This window comes from Buceros rhinoceros, unplaced genomic scaffold (genome assembly GCF_000710305.1).
Source record: "Buceros rhinoceros silvestris isolate BGI_N320 unplaced genomic scaffold, ASM71030v1 scaffold5188, whole genome shotgun sequence".
Classification (NCBI taxonomy): domain Eukaryota; kingdom Metazoa; phylum Chordata; class Aves; order Bucerotiformes; family Bucerotidae; genus Buceros; species Buceros rhinoceros.
In genome coordinates this window covers 85,642-100,900 of record NW_010427412.1, presented here as the reverse complement: position 1 = coordinate 100,900, position 15,259 = coordinate 85,642, and the positions used below count along the sequence as shown (strand labels likewise).

The 15,259-nt window shown below is 44.3% G+C and overlaps 1 protein-coding gene across 1 annotated transcript in view; it reads left to right on the top strand.

Annotated features, from left to right (window-relative positions):
• Positions 1–171: 171 nt before the first annotated feature.
• The window catches only part of PRIMA1 (proline rich membrane anchor 1), a gene marked incomplete at its 5' end in the record, with an annotated part of 44,867 nt that continues 29,779 nt past the window's right edge, over positions 172–15,259 (top strand). Inside the window, one exon of the mRNA XM_010141890.1 lies at positions 172–322. Coding sequence (XP_010140192.1) covers positions 172–322 — 151 coding nt within the window. The remainder of the gene's footprint in view (positions 323–15,259) is intronic.

The window sequence follows — 15,259 nt, the reverse complement described above, 5'->3', positions numbered from 1 at the left end:
GTGGATCGTGTATGGAAAAGATCTCCTTGTAGCGGCTTTGCTCAGGAACTTCAGCTCAGTTCTGAGTACAGGTTTGAGGTGCTGCTTGGGTACTCAAGTCCAAGAAACACATTCATGGAAAATCAGTTTTCACTGCTTCTGCTGCTCATGCAGTGACCTGTTTCTTCACAGATCGCTCGGGGTGAGCCCCAGAAGTCATGCTCCAAGCCTGTAGAAGAGAAAGTCACAGAGAGCTGCCAGCAAATTTGCCAGTGCAGGCCACCTCCACCATTACCACCGCCTCCTCCACCTCCACCACCTCCGAGATTGCTAGTGGTGCCAAGTAAGTAGCCTCTGGTATGGCTGTGGAGTGCTGGGGGGAGGTGAAGCCATGGGGATGCCTGGACTAACAGAAGGAGAAAGGAGGTGGGAAAGGGCACAGCTCGCTCATTTGTCATTTTCCGCTTAGCAAATGATGGAAAAAATATTCTCAGTAGAGATGAAGATCAGTTTTTTTGATCAATGGATAATGCTTGGCTTTTGGAGGAAAGCCAGAGAAATTCCCTCCTTTCATTGTATTATACATTGTTCCCTAGCTTTAAATGGTTCCCTGACGCCCTAGCTCTGCAAAATGCTTTCCTATGGAGACAGTGCTGTGCTTCCCCTTATGCTACATGGCCTCCTGTTTTCCCAGCTGTGTACCTTGAAGGTCTGGGTGGTCCAAGGAAAATTAATTTATAACCAGGCAAAAATGCAAATACTCTGCCTAGACCATCCTGCAGGTTTGACTGTCTTCAAGACACCAGAGCTCTGCTGGATTACAGTATATCTATACACAGTATATACATAGCAGTGACTCAGGCTCACTGGTTTTAAATTGCTTACAACTGTAACAAAAGTGGCAAGAGTCAATGGCAAGTGAGCACTTTTCCCGTTAATGCATACAGGCTAAGACTCATCTATTTCACTTCATACAAATCAGTGCTCCCAACTCCTATCCAGCCTATCTGAGCTTCTCCTAATTTTCAGCTATGCACCCCTACGTCTGGCACACCCTGTGCCTGCAGTTCCCGCTGGCTAGCTCTGCCAGCTTCCTTCCACATCAGTATTTCTGTGATGCCTGACCACAGATCCTTTCTGGAGAGCGATGGCTGTCAGAGGTCCCCAGACAGGCAGTCTCTCCACAGTGGGATAGAACTTGCCAGCATTCCCTGCACTGGCTGGGTGCAGGAACATGAGCTGGACCTTTTGCAGACACTTTTAGGTCCCATGTGTTTGATATTCCAGCAAATCTCCTTAATGCTTCTATGTTTTCACAAATTTGTTTCTCCCTAAAAGACTGCCTATTAATTCTTCTCCCTGCTTAGATAAACTCCCCTGGGAACAGTGTTGCAAAGTATATCTAGTATCCTTCTCAGCGCTTCCCCCAAGGGAGAAGAAATCATTAAGTAGCATAATTTGGCTGTTTGTCTATATCAGTGCCATCCCCAGTTGTGCAGAAGACATGAGGAAGGGCCCTGCACAGCTTTTAGCCAGGCAGAGGACTGGCAGAATTTTACATTGTGTTTTCTGCCAGAAATTTAAGGCAAAGGCAGGAAACACAACAACAGTGAAACACGAGGGAAAGGAAGTACAAAGGCAGCTTGGAAAGCAGAGATAAAGGGTTTTTATAGCAGGAAAAAGCTCTTTCAATGTTCAGGAAAGTGTCATGGACAGTAATATCGAAAATTCTCTCGATCTTTGTCTCACAGTCAGAGAATAAAGTACTTTGCCACGTTGTTTTCTTGTGCCTGGGGTACCCAGTTGCCCTGAGGGAGCTGCTCTTGCCCAGAGCAGATGTGGCAGAGTAGTGCTGGCACAGGGATGAGCCCTGCTGCTCAGCTGCACCAGGAGGAGAGCGCCACTGTCAGGCTGCTTCCCCTCCCCAGACTGCCATCAGGCACCTGGTCTGAGTGCGTGGATTTGTCTCCCATGAAGTGGGAAGGAAATCATGTCAGAAAAAAAGAAATCTGTCACACATTGCAAAATCACACAAGAGAAATCAAATGGGCCTGTGACTGGGATAGCCTGATGCTTACTGAGGCTGGATTGCCGTTTCTAAAAATGAGCTATATAAATTCAGGTAACTAATATTTAACCAAGTTGTTTCATTTCAAATGCAGTAAAAAAAAACATATTACGCATTCCTTCCACCAGTAAGCTTTAGAGTAGCAATCAAGTGCTCATCTTGAAAGATGCTTTCATTATTGTCAGCTGCCTAGGCACTGTGATTTAGCCCATGTGTACAGCAATCTCCATCCTTGTGAGAATGAAAGCGCCTCATGGTTAAATATTGATGTTATAGACACCACTTTTAAACGGCATCCAGAGGAGAGGGCACCAAAGGTACAAGACAAGCTATTGTTAAGTAGTTGATGCTAGACTTGCACACTGCACTTTTTAAGTGATTAAAGTTAAGTACTGGAAAGACCTCTGCAAAAAAGCAGCAGCCCAGAAGCTGCAAGTTTTTTACCTTTACAAGGTACAGTGTCTGCCCCATGAGGCACTTCATAAAGATGCTGGCATTGCTCTCAGAGCTTTGTGAGCCAGAAAAGGCTGCAGCCTGCTAGGCAGTGTGCTTAGAAGTTTTTTTTGCAATCAAACTGAACATTGATGGAGGTTAAGATCGTCTCTACATCCTTCTAAAACAGCTGTCGTGGTTTGGATGTGATGATTAAAACCAACAGATAAAAAATTCCAGCCCAGCCAGTTACTACAGACACTGACAGCTCAGTCATCTCCTAAATGAAGACATCTAGTGCTCTACAGCATGTCCTGTCTGGTCTCTAGCTGCTGCTGTGGAAAAGCAGGGGACCCTCTCTGTCAATTCCACCTGAATGTTTTGCAAACCCTACTTGGATGTATGTGATGGCACTGGGTAACTGTTTGTGAGCAGCTGTATCACTCCCTGAAAGGTTTTTATTGTGCTGAAGGCCAGCTGAGGACTTTCAGGAACACTTACAGAGCGTTTAGTGTCTCTTTAGACATTTTGGTATTGACAGGTTGATCCAGCAACAAATCATTAGCTCTGCTTCCTGCAAATAGATGTATACAAAATCTGTTAAATGCTGTGAATTCCAGAATTCACATATAGTAACTAGTAAATGTTTTTACTCTGAGGGACAATAAGCTAATGCCTTCCACAGAAAATGAGTGGAATTTCTCGTTTTACACAATTTAGCCGTCAGTCTAAATATATGAGCAGCAGTAGAAACACCAACTTTCCAGGCTTCAGGAGAGATCTCACTGCTCTAGTGATGTATTTACAACAGGAATGTGTGGGGTGTGTTTCAGTGTTCCCTGAGGAGGCATATAATTCATTCCACAGTATGAATACAGGAAATTAAATTAGATCATGTGGCCCATATACTTCCCAATATGGACAAAGTTATGGACAGGTGAATTCAGAGAATGCCTCTGCCACCAGAACTCCAGGCCCCAGGGAGTAAAACCTAGACTGCTTTTGTCCTCCTTCAGCCATGACCCTCGGCCTCCTTTTCCAATGCTTCTAACTCTTCCACACAGACCTCTGGCGTTTCCAATGTCCCGTCCAACCCCTGTTCTTGCCCTCACTGCATCCACTCTGCAGCTGTCGTGGGACATTCCCTCGTGGCAGTATATCCACTAAAGGGAGGACTCCTTGTCTGCCCCAGTGGATCGCTCTGCTTTACAGTACTTAAATGAAGGCCAGGATCAGCCACGCTGGTCCCCATCGTTGCTGGGTCTCTCAGTATTGCTAGTTTAGCCTTGTCCCTTTCTCTAAAATGGGACATGTGGAGCATTTCAGTTTTGAGTTTCCTGAGCTTCATTCCAAATGCAATTTGTTGGTGTCTCACTAAGACACTGCTATCTTCATTGGTTACAGACGTGTGCCTTACTGGGGGTCTTCAAGGAGAGGGACTACAACCCATGTTAGAATTAACTAGGATGGTTGGGACTGTGTGACAAAGTGGTGGGGACTGTCAGGAGACATGGTCGCTGAGCCAGCTGTGTTTCCTCCAGATGGTCTGTCATATTGATGTTTCCGCAGTAACTCTCCTTATGCAAGCATCAGCCTGCTCTTTAACCCGTGACTAGAAAACTGCTCATTGATGAAGTGAAGGGAAAGCTCATGAGGCTCTGAGAGGCCTAAGGCCAACTCAGCTTAGATGCTGACAGCAAAGGAAGGAGGAACTTTCAATGAAATTGAGTGTGTTCCCTAGGTGTGGCTATGATGACCTCAGGGAGATAGAGATGCTCAGAACCTGGCTTTTAATTAACTGTTTCTTTTTTCCTCCTTCTGATTTCCTCCTTGTCTCTGGATTTCAATCAGGATTAAGGCAAGGTGGATGGAGTACTTGTTTAGGCAGCATTTCTAACCCGGCTTCACAGACCCATGAGATTAAGCTAGTTCAAATCATGTCGACCCTTCAGAATCTAAAATATTGCTGTTGTCAACCCTTAAATGCTTTGTGAGCACGCAGGTTTCTGCAGGGGCATTGCAAAGAAGAAAAGACTTTATTTGGAAATAGAAGCAAGGCTTTCAAAACGGGCAAGTGTTAAAGCTAGACATACACTGCAATCGGTATGAGTTTTAACCTCTGTGAGGTCTGAGGAAAAAACATTTCAGAATCAGCTTCTTCAAAATGGTACAAGGAAGAGAAAGTATGTTCAGCATGAGCTTCTTACTTGCTGGTCTCTGCTCCACCCATCTTCCGTATTGGGTGGAGGAGTCCGTGGTACTGCCGTCCCCTCTCTGGATGATGGAAGTGTTCAGCCAAACATCGCTTCAGTCAAAATTTAGAGAAGGAGACTTAAATAAAAGCTTTTATCTGAGATCAGTACAAGATGTATTAGCACAGCTGAGTCTGGATACATGAATCAACCTCTGACTCATGGGACACTTGCACATAGGCACACGGTGAGGTCTTCACAGCTTCTGACCTGAGTGAAGGTTTGGGCTGAGCTATCAGTTGAGATAAAGCCAATCAAGTGAGTGCAAAGCCAAAGTGAATGACATCACTGCAGAGGACTCTAATCTCCTGGCTGTAATTGTATGATTTTGTTTTCAAGGTGAAATCTTTATCTTTGGAGATAGTGCATCTAATTAACTAAATATTTGGGCTGGTGAAAATGCCAGAGTAAAAATTACCAACTGCAGGAAGAGGGCAACTTTTTGGCAATTACATGAGCAGAGATCTATAGTTTAATTTCAGAGAGTGTGCTGGGTCCCTTCAGTGGAAGTAGGAAAGCTAAGGACGTTCAGATCTTTTAGATGGACACAATGTATGTATATAGGCAGCAGTCTGAAATACAGGAACAGTCTGGAACTTCTTAAACTTTGAAAGGGTTTTAAAGCAACCAAAATTTGCAGATTTGGCTTGGTGACTGTTAACAACGTAGCCTTTCACAGCAGGAACTTGTTATAGAAATAAAACCCATATCACTCTGGGACATAAAATAACAAAAAAATGCTTTTTCCTAAGGCTTTTCTACAACCTAAATCCTGGTGGTAGAATGGACAGAGTGACCCAGTGTGGCTCCAGAGAATGAGCTTGAGCCTCATGCTGAGCATTATCTTTACACAGCCGTTCAAGTAGGAGACCTGCATGTAGTCCTGACACTCACCACATCACTTCTTGTACTGCATGGGTATCTATGTTAATGTGCTTGCCTACATAACGCCTAAAGGACTTTTGTCCTTGGCAGAGGCCTGTAATTGTCCCCCAGGAGTTGAGAGGAGGTTATGATTGCAGACTGAATTGAAATCCTCCTGAAGGCCACCCCGTGTTTTCAAACACGAGGTGCGAAAGAATTTGCTTTGGTGGGCAGTTTGGTGTACCTGCTGCAGTATGGGTTGAGTGTCTCAGAGAGCTCTGACTTTAAGTTTCCCTTTGGGGAAAAAGAAGAAAAAAGGCCTTTTGTCCCGTGAATGCTTTGCACCTTTCCAAAGAGCTGCTGCAAATGCAGTTTTGACCCTAAGGGCTCAGCTGGCAGGACCAGCCTTTATCTACCACCATTCTACCAGAAGGACGGGTTCTTCTTCAAGTACTTTTGAGATATTTGGGCACACTTAAGGAGTCTTGGATTGACTTATCCCAAGTGCTGATGCACAAAGGGATTGTTAGCAAACAGATGGTGTTGTTTTTGTTTTATAATATGGGGAAAATGTTTTGCTCTGTGCTTCATACCAGATAGCAACTACCAAAACTAGTAGTGGAAGAGAACTACAGTAGCACCGAAATGGCAGGGGACACATCGTCTCCTACAACAAGACATTTATGGTAATGACAGCTACTGTGAGAGAGTATTGTTTTACTACAAGTCTGGTCTAGAGTGATTTTTTTAAATGCAAACAGAATGCTGAAACAGGGGAGCCCTGTTTCACAAGTAACACAGCTGTCAAACTGTGAATTACAGTCTTGTGTGAGAGCATTGTTGATAATTTACGAAGCAAAACCAAAAGTCTTGTCTTCTCCCACATACACTTCATTTGACTGGAGGATTGTGAGTCTAAGAACTCGCAGTAGAATTTTTTAGGCTTTCAAATCTAGATGTAAACCCAGCCCCATAGCCTGGAGTCGCAGATGATGGCATGTGCAGAGTCTAGTCCATGTCCCCGTTGTGTTGTTTTCACATGACAGACACTGCTTTCTCTGTTAGCACAGTGTACCAAATCATTAAGCATCCAAGATGGGATTTCGGCAGAATTCACCCACCTTATTCAGAATGCAGTTATTAGATTTCCTGCCTCGAACTGCAGGCATCTCTGATTTTATCACCAAAGATGTAAAGACTTCAAAATCCTGATAATTTTTGCATTTAGTACAGTATTTATGGTGCGGGAATAAATGTTGCAAGTCCTCACCCCCCAGTCGAAAAGAGAAAATTAGGGTGAGGAGATTTCTTAAGCAACAACCAAATATGAGGTTTGAAGCATTTTGGACATCTGGTATATTATATTGAGTCTGAAAACTTGAATTAGTGACTAGAAAGCAGGCAAGACTGGAAAGGTTCGTGCCAATACTTTCATGATAGTATTCTGCTGTCACTCATGCACCTAGCGTCCCTTATATTGGGCTGTTGTAAACTCTGTCTATCTTTGTAAAACACTGGTTAGTGCAGACTGTCAGTCACAGCTTCCATCACATTCCCAGTTCAGAGTTTTTCACCAAAATAAATTCTGAAATTTCAAGTCTAGTTTATATTTAGGCAAGTGATGAATGTTCCCCATCATCTGGGACCTTGCAGGTTTGTTTTGAATTTTTCATGCAGTAATAAATCCATATTATGGAAAAATCCACTCTCTTGAAAATGCACTCGCTCATACATCTTGAAGTATTTAAAAGTAAAAGCCTCAGGCCAGATTTTGCGGAGCAGAAATCAGTGGAAGTTCTGTAATCTATAGATTAAAAGCATTGTCTAATTTTGAGAAATGAAGCATCAGATATTAAACTGATGCTGCAGTACAGTCCTTTCTACTCTGAGATGCATACTCCAACAGCTTGGTTATTTTTTTTTTATTTGTTTAAGCAAAAGGACTTGGCTAGGCTGCAGACATTACTTCCCTGTATGGATGGCAGTCCATTTGTACATGCCTACCATTTCACTGATTAAGAAGATAACAAATCTTCAGTGAAGTTACTGATGAGTCAGTGAGTCAGGCTGCTGATTTACAAGTAATTGCGGGTTCCCCTGCCCCTGGCAGAAGGAGTTGTGCCTCATCTTGACAAGTCAGAAGTAAATTCTTAATTGGCACAAGCTGTTCTAGCAGGGAGGGCTAAGCAGCTGACCTTGCTAAAGCAATCCCACAGAACTTACAGAAATGTAAGTTCTTGTAAAGGTTTTGTGCATTGTCTTTGTTGTAAACGTGGTCTAAAGGTGTTGCACTGGCTGTGTAATTGCAACTCACAGGTAATTTCTAAGTTGGCATGGCAGACCAAGGAAGCAGCGGTCTGGACATTTGGGATGTTATCCCAAAGCGAGTACGCAGTGTCCGTTAATACAGTATAAACTTAGGTTAATAACTGATGCCACTAACGAAAATGAATAATTGTGCAGGTTAATTTAGTACTTCCACTAGTAAATCATATCGCATTGTAACCACATGTATACAGTAACAAATCGTGAATTTCTAGTTGTCATTAAAATGAATCATTTTATAGTTTTGAAGTGTCTTTTAAATGGAGCTCGTATTTCATCAGTTCATTGGTTAGAAATATTTTACACAAGAATCTGTTCCTTGAGAAATGCTGCTGTTAAACTGGGCTTTTACCAATGGAGCAGATTCTGTTGAATCATCAGTGGACATTCTCCTTTCCATTTGGAAGCAGTGCATAATCTTATTTCGTAGTCACTCTAAAAAGAAAGGAGTATCAGTTCAGCAAAGGGAGAGTTTGGTTTAACCCTTGGTGTGATTTGGCAAGCTGCAGGTGCTCAACCTCAGCTTTACAGGGCATCACTCTGCAGCAGTGGCTGCCTAGTACAGTAGGCTTCAGTAGGGAGGGATGGTGAGCAGCATCCCTGCAAAAGCTCACCTGCCTGTGCAGGTCCAGACTGCTGTGCAGATAGCAACCAGTAGCCATTTTGCTTGCTTTTGGCCTACACCTTGTCTTTTAGCTTTCAGAGAGATAGAAACGTACACTGAGTGGTGACTGAGGACTTTGTGTTGGGTGTTTGGCATGCCGCAGTTAATGCGATGTAATTGCCATTTTAAGTATTTTATGTCTTAAGGACACTGCATGAAAATTTATCCGTTTGTAAGTGTAGTTTCATTTTTATTAGAATTAAGTTTTCCCCTGGTTTTGGAAGGTATTTCACACTTCAGTTCCATTTAACTCTGGGTAGGTCATCGATTTTATTTCCCTTAAGTTGAACCTGATTACAATTTGGAAAAGGAACTAGAGTGCACTAGGTACGAGACATATTAATTGGTCTCCTCAGGGACACTTTTAAGTAATAGCTGTAGCCCTTACTTTCAGCAATAACTGAGCCATTTGGAAGGATAAAAGGAATAAACTGTGTAATATCAAACAGGAGTATTATGGTTATATAGATGCCATTTACTAACAGAAGTATCTGCTGCATAGTCAGCTGCCTATTCCCTAAAATTCAGACACAGGGATTGCTCTCTTTGTAAAATGAATTCTTACTTACCAAACTGTAGTGTATTACAGTCACTCTGTCCGTATAGTGCCTGAATGCCCAACAGGCAAACCATTACTTTTTCAGAGATGGATTCAAACCAGTGCCTTAGCAACTGCTGCTACTAGCACAATAGGAAAATATTCCAAGTATTTCCAAATCTTCCTCCACATGTTTCAGGAAATTCAGTCTGCAGTTGGCTGAAGCTGGTTTTGTATTTGCCTTCCCTGAAGGCAAATGTGAGGCTTGTCCAATCTTTGCTGTTATCTGGAGGCTCCTGAGCTCTTTATAAAGCTGCTAAGGATCTAAAAGATAATCTAAAAGATAATATCTAAGAGATAATATATTAATCATACCAGCAGCACTGAATTTTACTCACAGTTCATAGCCTGTGACTTCGATGGCACTACTCATGTGAATACTGTTCGGCCTGAAGAAGTTGTGCAGATTTGGACCTTGACTCTATCTACGTAAAGAACCAAGAAAATCTGTCATCTTTCTGTGGGATTGACTCTGCCCGCCCTGAGGTATCTTATTAATCGTTTGCTGGTGAAAGACTGGTCGTCAATGTAGGAGCTTAGTTTTCAAAAAACTTGATGGTGATGTGCTGTGACTCCCACAAAGGAGGCATCTTACCCAGCCTGCGGGGAACGGCAAAAAGAGAATACAGGGTGCTGCTTATCCCTCTGCCACTGGCCTGCTGGGAGACCCCAAGAGAGTCAACTATCCTGTCAGCCACTAGAAGTTACCATGTCTAAAATATATATTTTTTCACCTCTGTAAACTTTGGATTTAAGGCTCAGGGATGCCAGGCGCTGAAGATCGTTACTATGTTTAGACTCAAAAGTGAAAAGTAATTGCTATAGAACTGATCAGCTATGTCCTGTTGTTCCACTCATCGAAGAGGAAGCTGCACCACTACACAGCAAGGGGGATAACGGATTCTCCGTGCTGGGAGCAAGAGCCAGAGCCTATGGCCGGATCGTCACCACATAGTAATGAAAGACAAGAGGCAGCCTGAGGGGCAGGACAAGAACCCATGGTGCAAAACAGCGCTATGTCATGGCTTATTTCTCCTCTGCCAACAATGATACATCTTTAACAAAACTGACAAAGGAGCACGTATCAGCAGATACGGAAATAACAGCCTGGGAGGGCTATCGCTACGGGTACTTAGTGTCCATAGAGCTGCCACTGCCACAGTACCATAACAGCTTCAGCTGTACCTGCCTTCACGGCAGCTGTTGGAATATAGATTTCATCCGGGCGTGCCCAAGACTTAGTAAAAGCAAGGGCTAGATTTTTAAGGGCTTGTTTTTAAGAGCTTTTATCACCTAAAAATGCAGATAGGTGGTGAATGAGCTCTGCAAACTGCCAAACTCCCAGCGAGTGTCCTGTTCTGGAAAGGACAGATGCTTTCTTTGTGCTGTTTACTAAGCACTTTCTCGCTGTTGATCTGAGGTGAGTGGTGTCCAGCAGGTCACAAGGGAGGACGCAGGGAGGACGAGGCCAGTTTTGTACTCATGTCTTTGCTCCTTGGCAATCAGTTCTTCATGAGATGCCCTCTGCAGCTGCACCACCCCTTGCAGGAGCCTGTCTCTCCCTGAAATACCTGGGAGCTAGTGATGAGCCCATCTTCTGCCCTAAAGCAACCCCTGAAATAGCCTGAAAGAAAGTCAACTTGACTAGGGGAGACAACTGTCCAGAAGACTCTTCGTCTTCATACTGATCTTACTGCAGTGGATCTGAAAGGTGATGCTGACTATGTGATGGAGGAGGAGAGCTCTGGAAAATTCATCTCCTGTCCCCAGTGAATTCCAGTTTGGAAGTGACCCCTTACTTCTTGCACTGGTCACTACTTTTGTCTGATGTCAGATGCCTCAGGGCCCAGTGCCGTAAGCCTGCAAGCAAAGGTAGCCCTTTTCCCAAGAAGCTTGAAGAAGTCTCCCCATATTTGATTTATAGCAGCAAACCTCCTCCTGCCTGTGCTGAAGTTGCTCACACCGGTACTGAGCTCCGTGAATCTCAGGAGGCAGGGGACCCACCACAGCAAACACCAAAACAGAAGCTTCTGATTTTTTTCAACCTTGTTATGAGATGCAACAGGGAAGCCAGAACTTCACACAGTGGGGCAGCTCCTCGGAGAAGTGGCCACAGGACAGGCAGACACGGGGCACGCTGGCAGGGGATGGGCTGCAGTACTCGCTTGGTCTGCAAGGCTGACTACAGCCTGTCATGGGTGTTAAGTTCATCCTTAAAATGCATTGGGAGTTCACTCCCCTCTGTGTATCATACTCGTTGTTAGATCCTCTCTAGGAAAGCTGTTCCAGCCAAAGTAGAGTGGGGGAGGGACATATACAGATGTCTGTGGGTACGTATGTGTGTGTGTGTGTGTGTGCGCGCGTGCTTGTTCAGTACTGATGGAAAGATGCTAATAGGCTTTCGGTGTCAGAGTGCTGGAATGGCAAAGACAGACTTAGCATGAAGGTTCCGTGTTTTCATGCCGCTTCTCCAGAAGGCTTTTTTCACTGCTGTGATGTGACATAGTCCTGCAGTTTGCTGGGGCAAGCAGATGATCCTTAGCGCCTATTTTTCCCCGCTGAAGAATAGCCAGTGATCAACAGTACGTGTTGCTCACCACTGGAGAGTCAGACTGTGTGTTTGTGCAATGAAGTGGATGGTACTGTGCTGGCACATCTCCGTGCCTCTCAGTGGTGCCTCTGTTCAAAAGAACTGAGAATGACTGTCCCCAGGTCAGTGCTGTGCTGCTGTTGTTCTACCACAGACCGTGACCTCCCTGCTGTGTTTGTTTCAGTAGGTATTGCTGGAAAAGTCAAGGCAATACTTCTAATTCTTGTGGAAATGTAGATGAAATACTTATAAATTTACCTATTTATCCTAATAGAGAATTGGAAAGGAATAACAGTGCTGGCATGCAGACTTACGTTGCACGTTTTATCCCTACATCTTGCAACAGTTTGGAAAGCTGTGGCTAATGTCCCCATCCTGGAAAAGAAGCAGAGGCTGGGGGTGAAGATCTTTCCAAAATCACGCAACAAGCAAGGGGGAGAACTAAGGCTGGAACCCACATCCTGAGAGGAATTTCGGTTTTCTATCCACAGTGACTCTCTGCCTAAGTAAACAGAGGATAAAACCTGTGTCATTAAAGTTAAGGTGGTATACCTACATACCGAAGTTAAAGCATCCTGTTTTTCTGAGTGCTTAGAACCTCTGGAGATCAGATCACCCTCTACAATAAATTCCAGGCTGCTAATTCAACAGCAAATTTTCGGTCACTTGTGACCTGTTTCTTACAGAAACCAGATACCCACTAATCTGATCAATGACTCCTGCATTTTGGAAAACAGACCGTCAACTATGTTAGGGTTTGCTTGGGCGTAGGGTCTCATGGGGAGGCAGCACTTAGGATTATCTGAGAGTGTCACTGGGACTATCTTTGTGCTGCCCATCCTGGCAGAGAGCAGGAAAATGTGATGGTGACCGTGAGGCTTTCCAGAATGACTATTACTGCGAGGAGGAGGCTGCCTTGCAAGGCACAGGCTTCAATTCTCATTTGCTCGGGACGGAAACCGATAGCGTGTGATTTAATCAACATAAAACAATTCAGTCTTTTTTGCTGAGGGAGAATCAGATGGCAAGGGAGAAACAGCATTGCATTGGGAGACCACTGGTTAGGAAAACATGTGACAAAGTCAGATCAGAGGGCAGTGGCTGACGTGAGTGTCCATTGTAAAGATAAATGCCAGAGCTGAGTGTTAACACAGAAACTAGCTGTGATGTAATCTCCTTAAAAGCCTTTTTTCCACAAGGCCTTTAAAATGCTACTGCTTCTCCAGATCATGCTTTAGAGAACAGACTCTCCCTCTGTGCTCACTAACCCTGTTCTACTCCAAAAGACCTTGACAGCTGAAACCATGTTTTGCTCCTATTTATGGGGTCATACCTCAGTTCTGGCAGGTCCCATCAGCTTCACCAACAACCTAATAGGATTAAGGCTGGCAGATCTGGCCCTCAGCCTGTCGATTGTTTGGACCACAGACTTTCCTTCCTTACTTTTTTTGATAGATTGCTCTGCTGTATGTATGATCATCCTCCCATAAGCATGTAAGACTCTGAACTAAAATACTAGTTTTCCTCTGCAACCGTGCAAAACTAATAAAAGTTATTCCACAAGCTTAGCATCAGCCATTTCTGGGCACCTTATGGGATCCCACCTTCTTTCTGTCCATGGGACTCGGTTGCACGGAGCTCCAGGGCACAACATCAGCATGCTGGCTTGGGGCAGCAATCTGGTGGCTGCTCAGGAAGTCAATGAAGGAGTTTGCTGCTTCCACCCCTGTAATGTATTTGTAGTCAAATCCAGAGTTTGCACCTACTCCCAAGCAGCAGGCAACACAATCCAGAGCGTAGAACTGGCCAGGAGACAAAAGACATTTTTTTCCTGGCTTTTTCACTGACCTGCAGTGATGACTTTGCGCAAGCTGCTTCCTCACAGCATGCTTCACTTATGCCTGGGCAACCAGTACGTTCACCTGCTATTATTTTGGTCCTAATGTTATGTTCATTTTCTAAAGGACTCTCAACTCTGTCAGGGGAAAGCAGCTGTGCAAGACTTACCAAGACAGCACAGCAACATGGGGCTTTAGGGAAATCTGCCACAAAACCCAAACCTAAATGCATGCAGGTTCAAGAACCTCTAAAGCTTAGGTGTTAAGCGCTGCTTTTAAAACTCCCCCAACCTGCTCCTCTTTTTTTCACTGGCTGATAGATCACGGGGTGTCGGTCTCTTCCTCCATGTTACTAATGACAGGATGAGAGGAAACGGCCTAAAGTTGCACCAGGGGAGATCTAGGTTAGATATCAGGAAAAACTTCTTTACAGAGAGGGTTGTGAAGCACAGGAACAGGCTGTCCAGGGAGGTGGTGGAGTCCCCGTCCTTGGAAGTGTTTCAAAGCCGTGTAGATGTGGTGCTGAGGGACATGGTTTAGGGACCCTGGCAGTGCAGGGTGAACAGTTGGACTCGATGATCTTAAAAGTCTCTTCCAACCAGATGATTCTGTGATTCTGTGTGATTCTGTGAATCTGTATCCAAGCTAGGTTTTTTTCACTGGTGGTTCCAGTTCTATTTCTTGCAATAAGCCATGCATTCCTTTAGCGCCCATAACTTTCAGAAAACTCCCGCAGAACTGCCCCTTTCTTCCACCTCCTGCATACTCCAGTCTCCAAAAGTAACCACAAAACAGAGTATGTTTCTTGTTTCAGAAGGGAATTATTTTTAGAAAGGGGAGAAAACTTAGGAGATGAGGGAACCAAGAGTGTAGAATAACAGCATCTACAGTGTAAAAGCTGCTAGGGAGGGAATTTCTCCAGCATCATCCCACACATATTTTTATTACAGCAGAAGTTTCCGATGCGTAGTGATTGCTGTATCCCCCTTAAAAGTGTAGTAGGAACATATGCACAGAGCAGCTGCATGATATAAACTCGTCTGCAACATAATGCGATAAACAGAAGTATCATCTGCTACAGGAATAGCTGATTTCCACCAGTGTTATTTAACCTAGCTACTCCAGGGAGGCAGTAAATCACTTTCTGCTGAGCACACCACTATTGCCTGGTAGCAGTGGCTTACCTGACTGGCTCATGGCACTCTGCCAATGGCCCTAAGTTTACACGCAACAGGAAGGGCACAGATCTATAAGGAAGTAAAAGAAAGAAATCAACATAAATTGGGGGGGAGGGGGGGGGGAAGCATCAATATTTGCTCCAAAATTAGGTGAATCCTGTTTTCTTTAAGCCAATTTATTGCACATTATGTACAGTTACAGTCATGCTCTGGAGGTGCGGGTGGTGGGGTAGCATATTGCTAGTCTAAAGCAGTTCTTTGGTCTCTAGTTGCTGGTTAGTGTCTTCCTCCTGTTCCTTCCTGCCTGTTCTCTGTAGCAGGATCCAGGGAACAGGTCCAGCAGAGCAGCTTTCTGGGTCACTGCTCTTCGGAGACTGTGATAATCCAAATCCTTTCCATCATGTTTGGATTTACTGGAGATGAACTTGCCCCAAGTGAATTTCAGCTGTTATGGAAGCTGTCACCCATTCC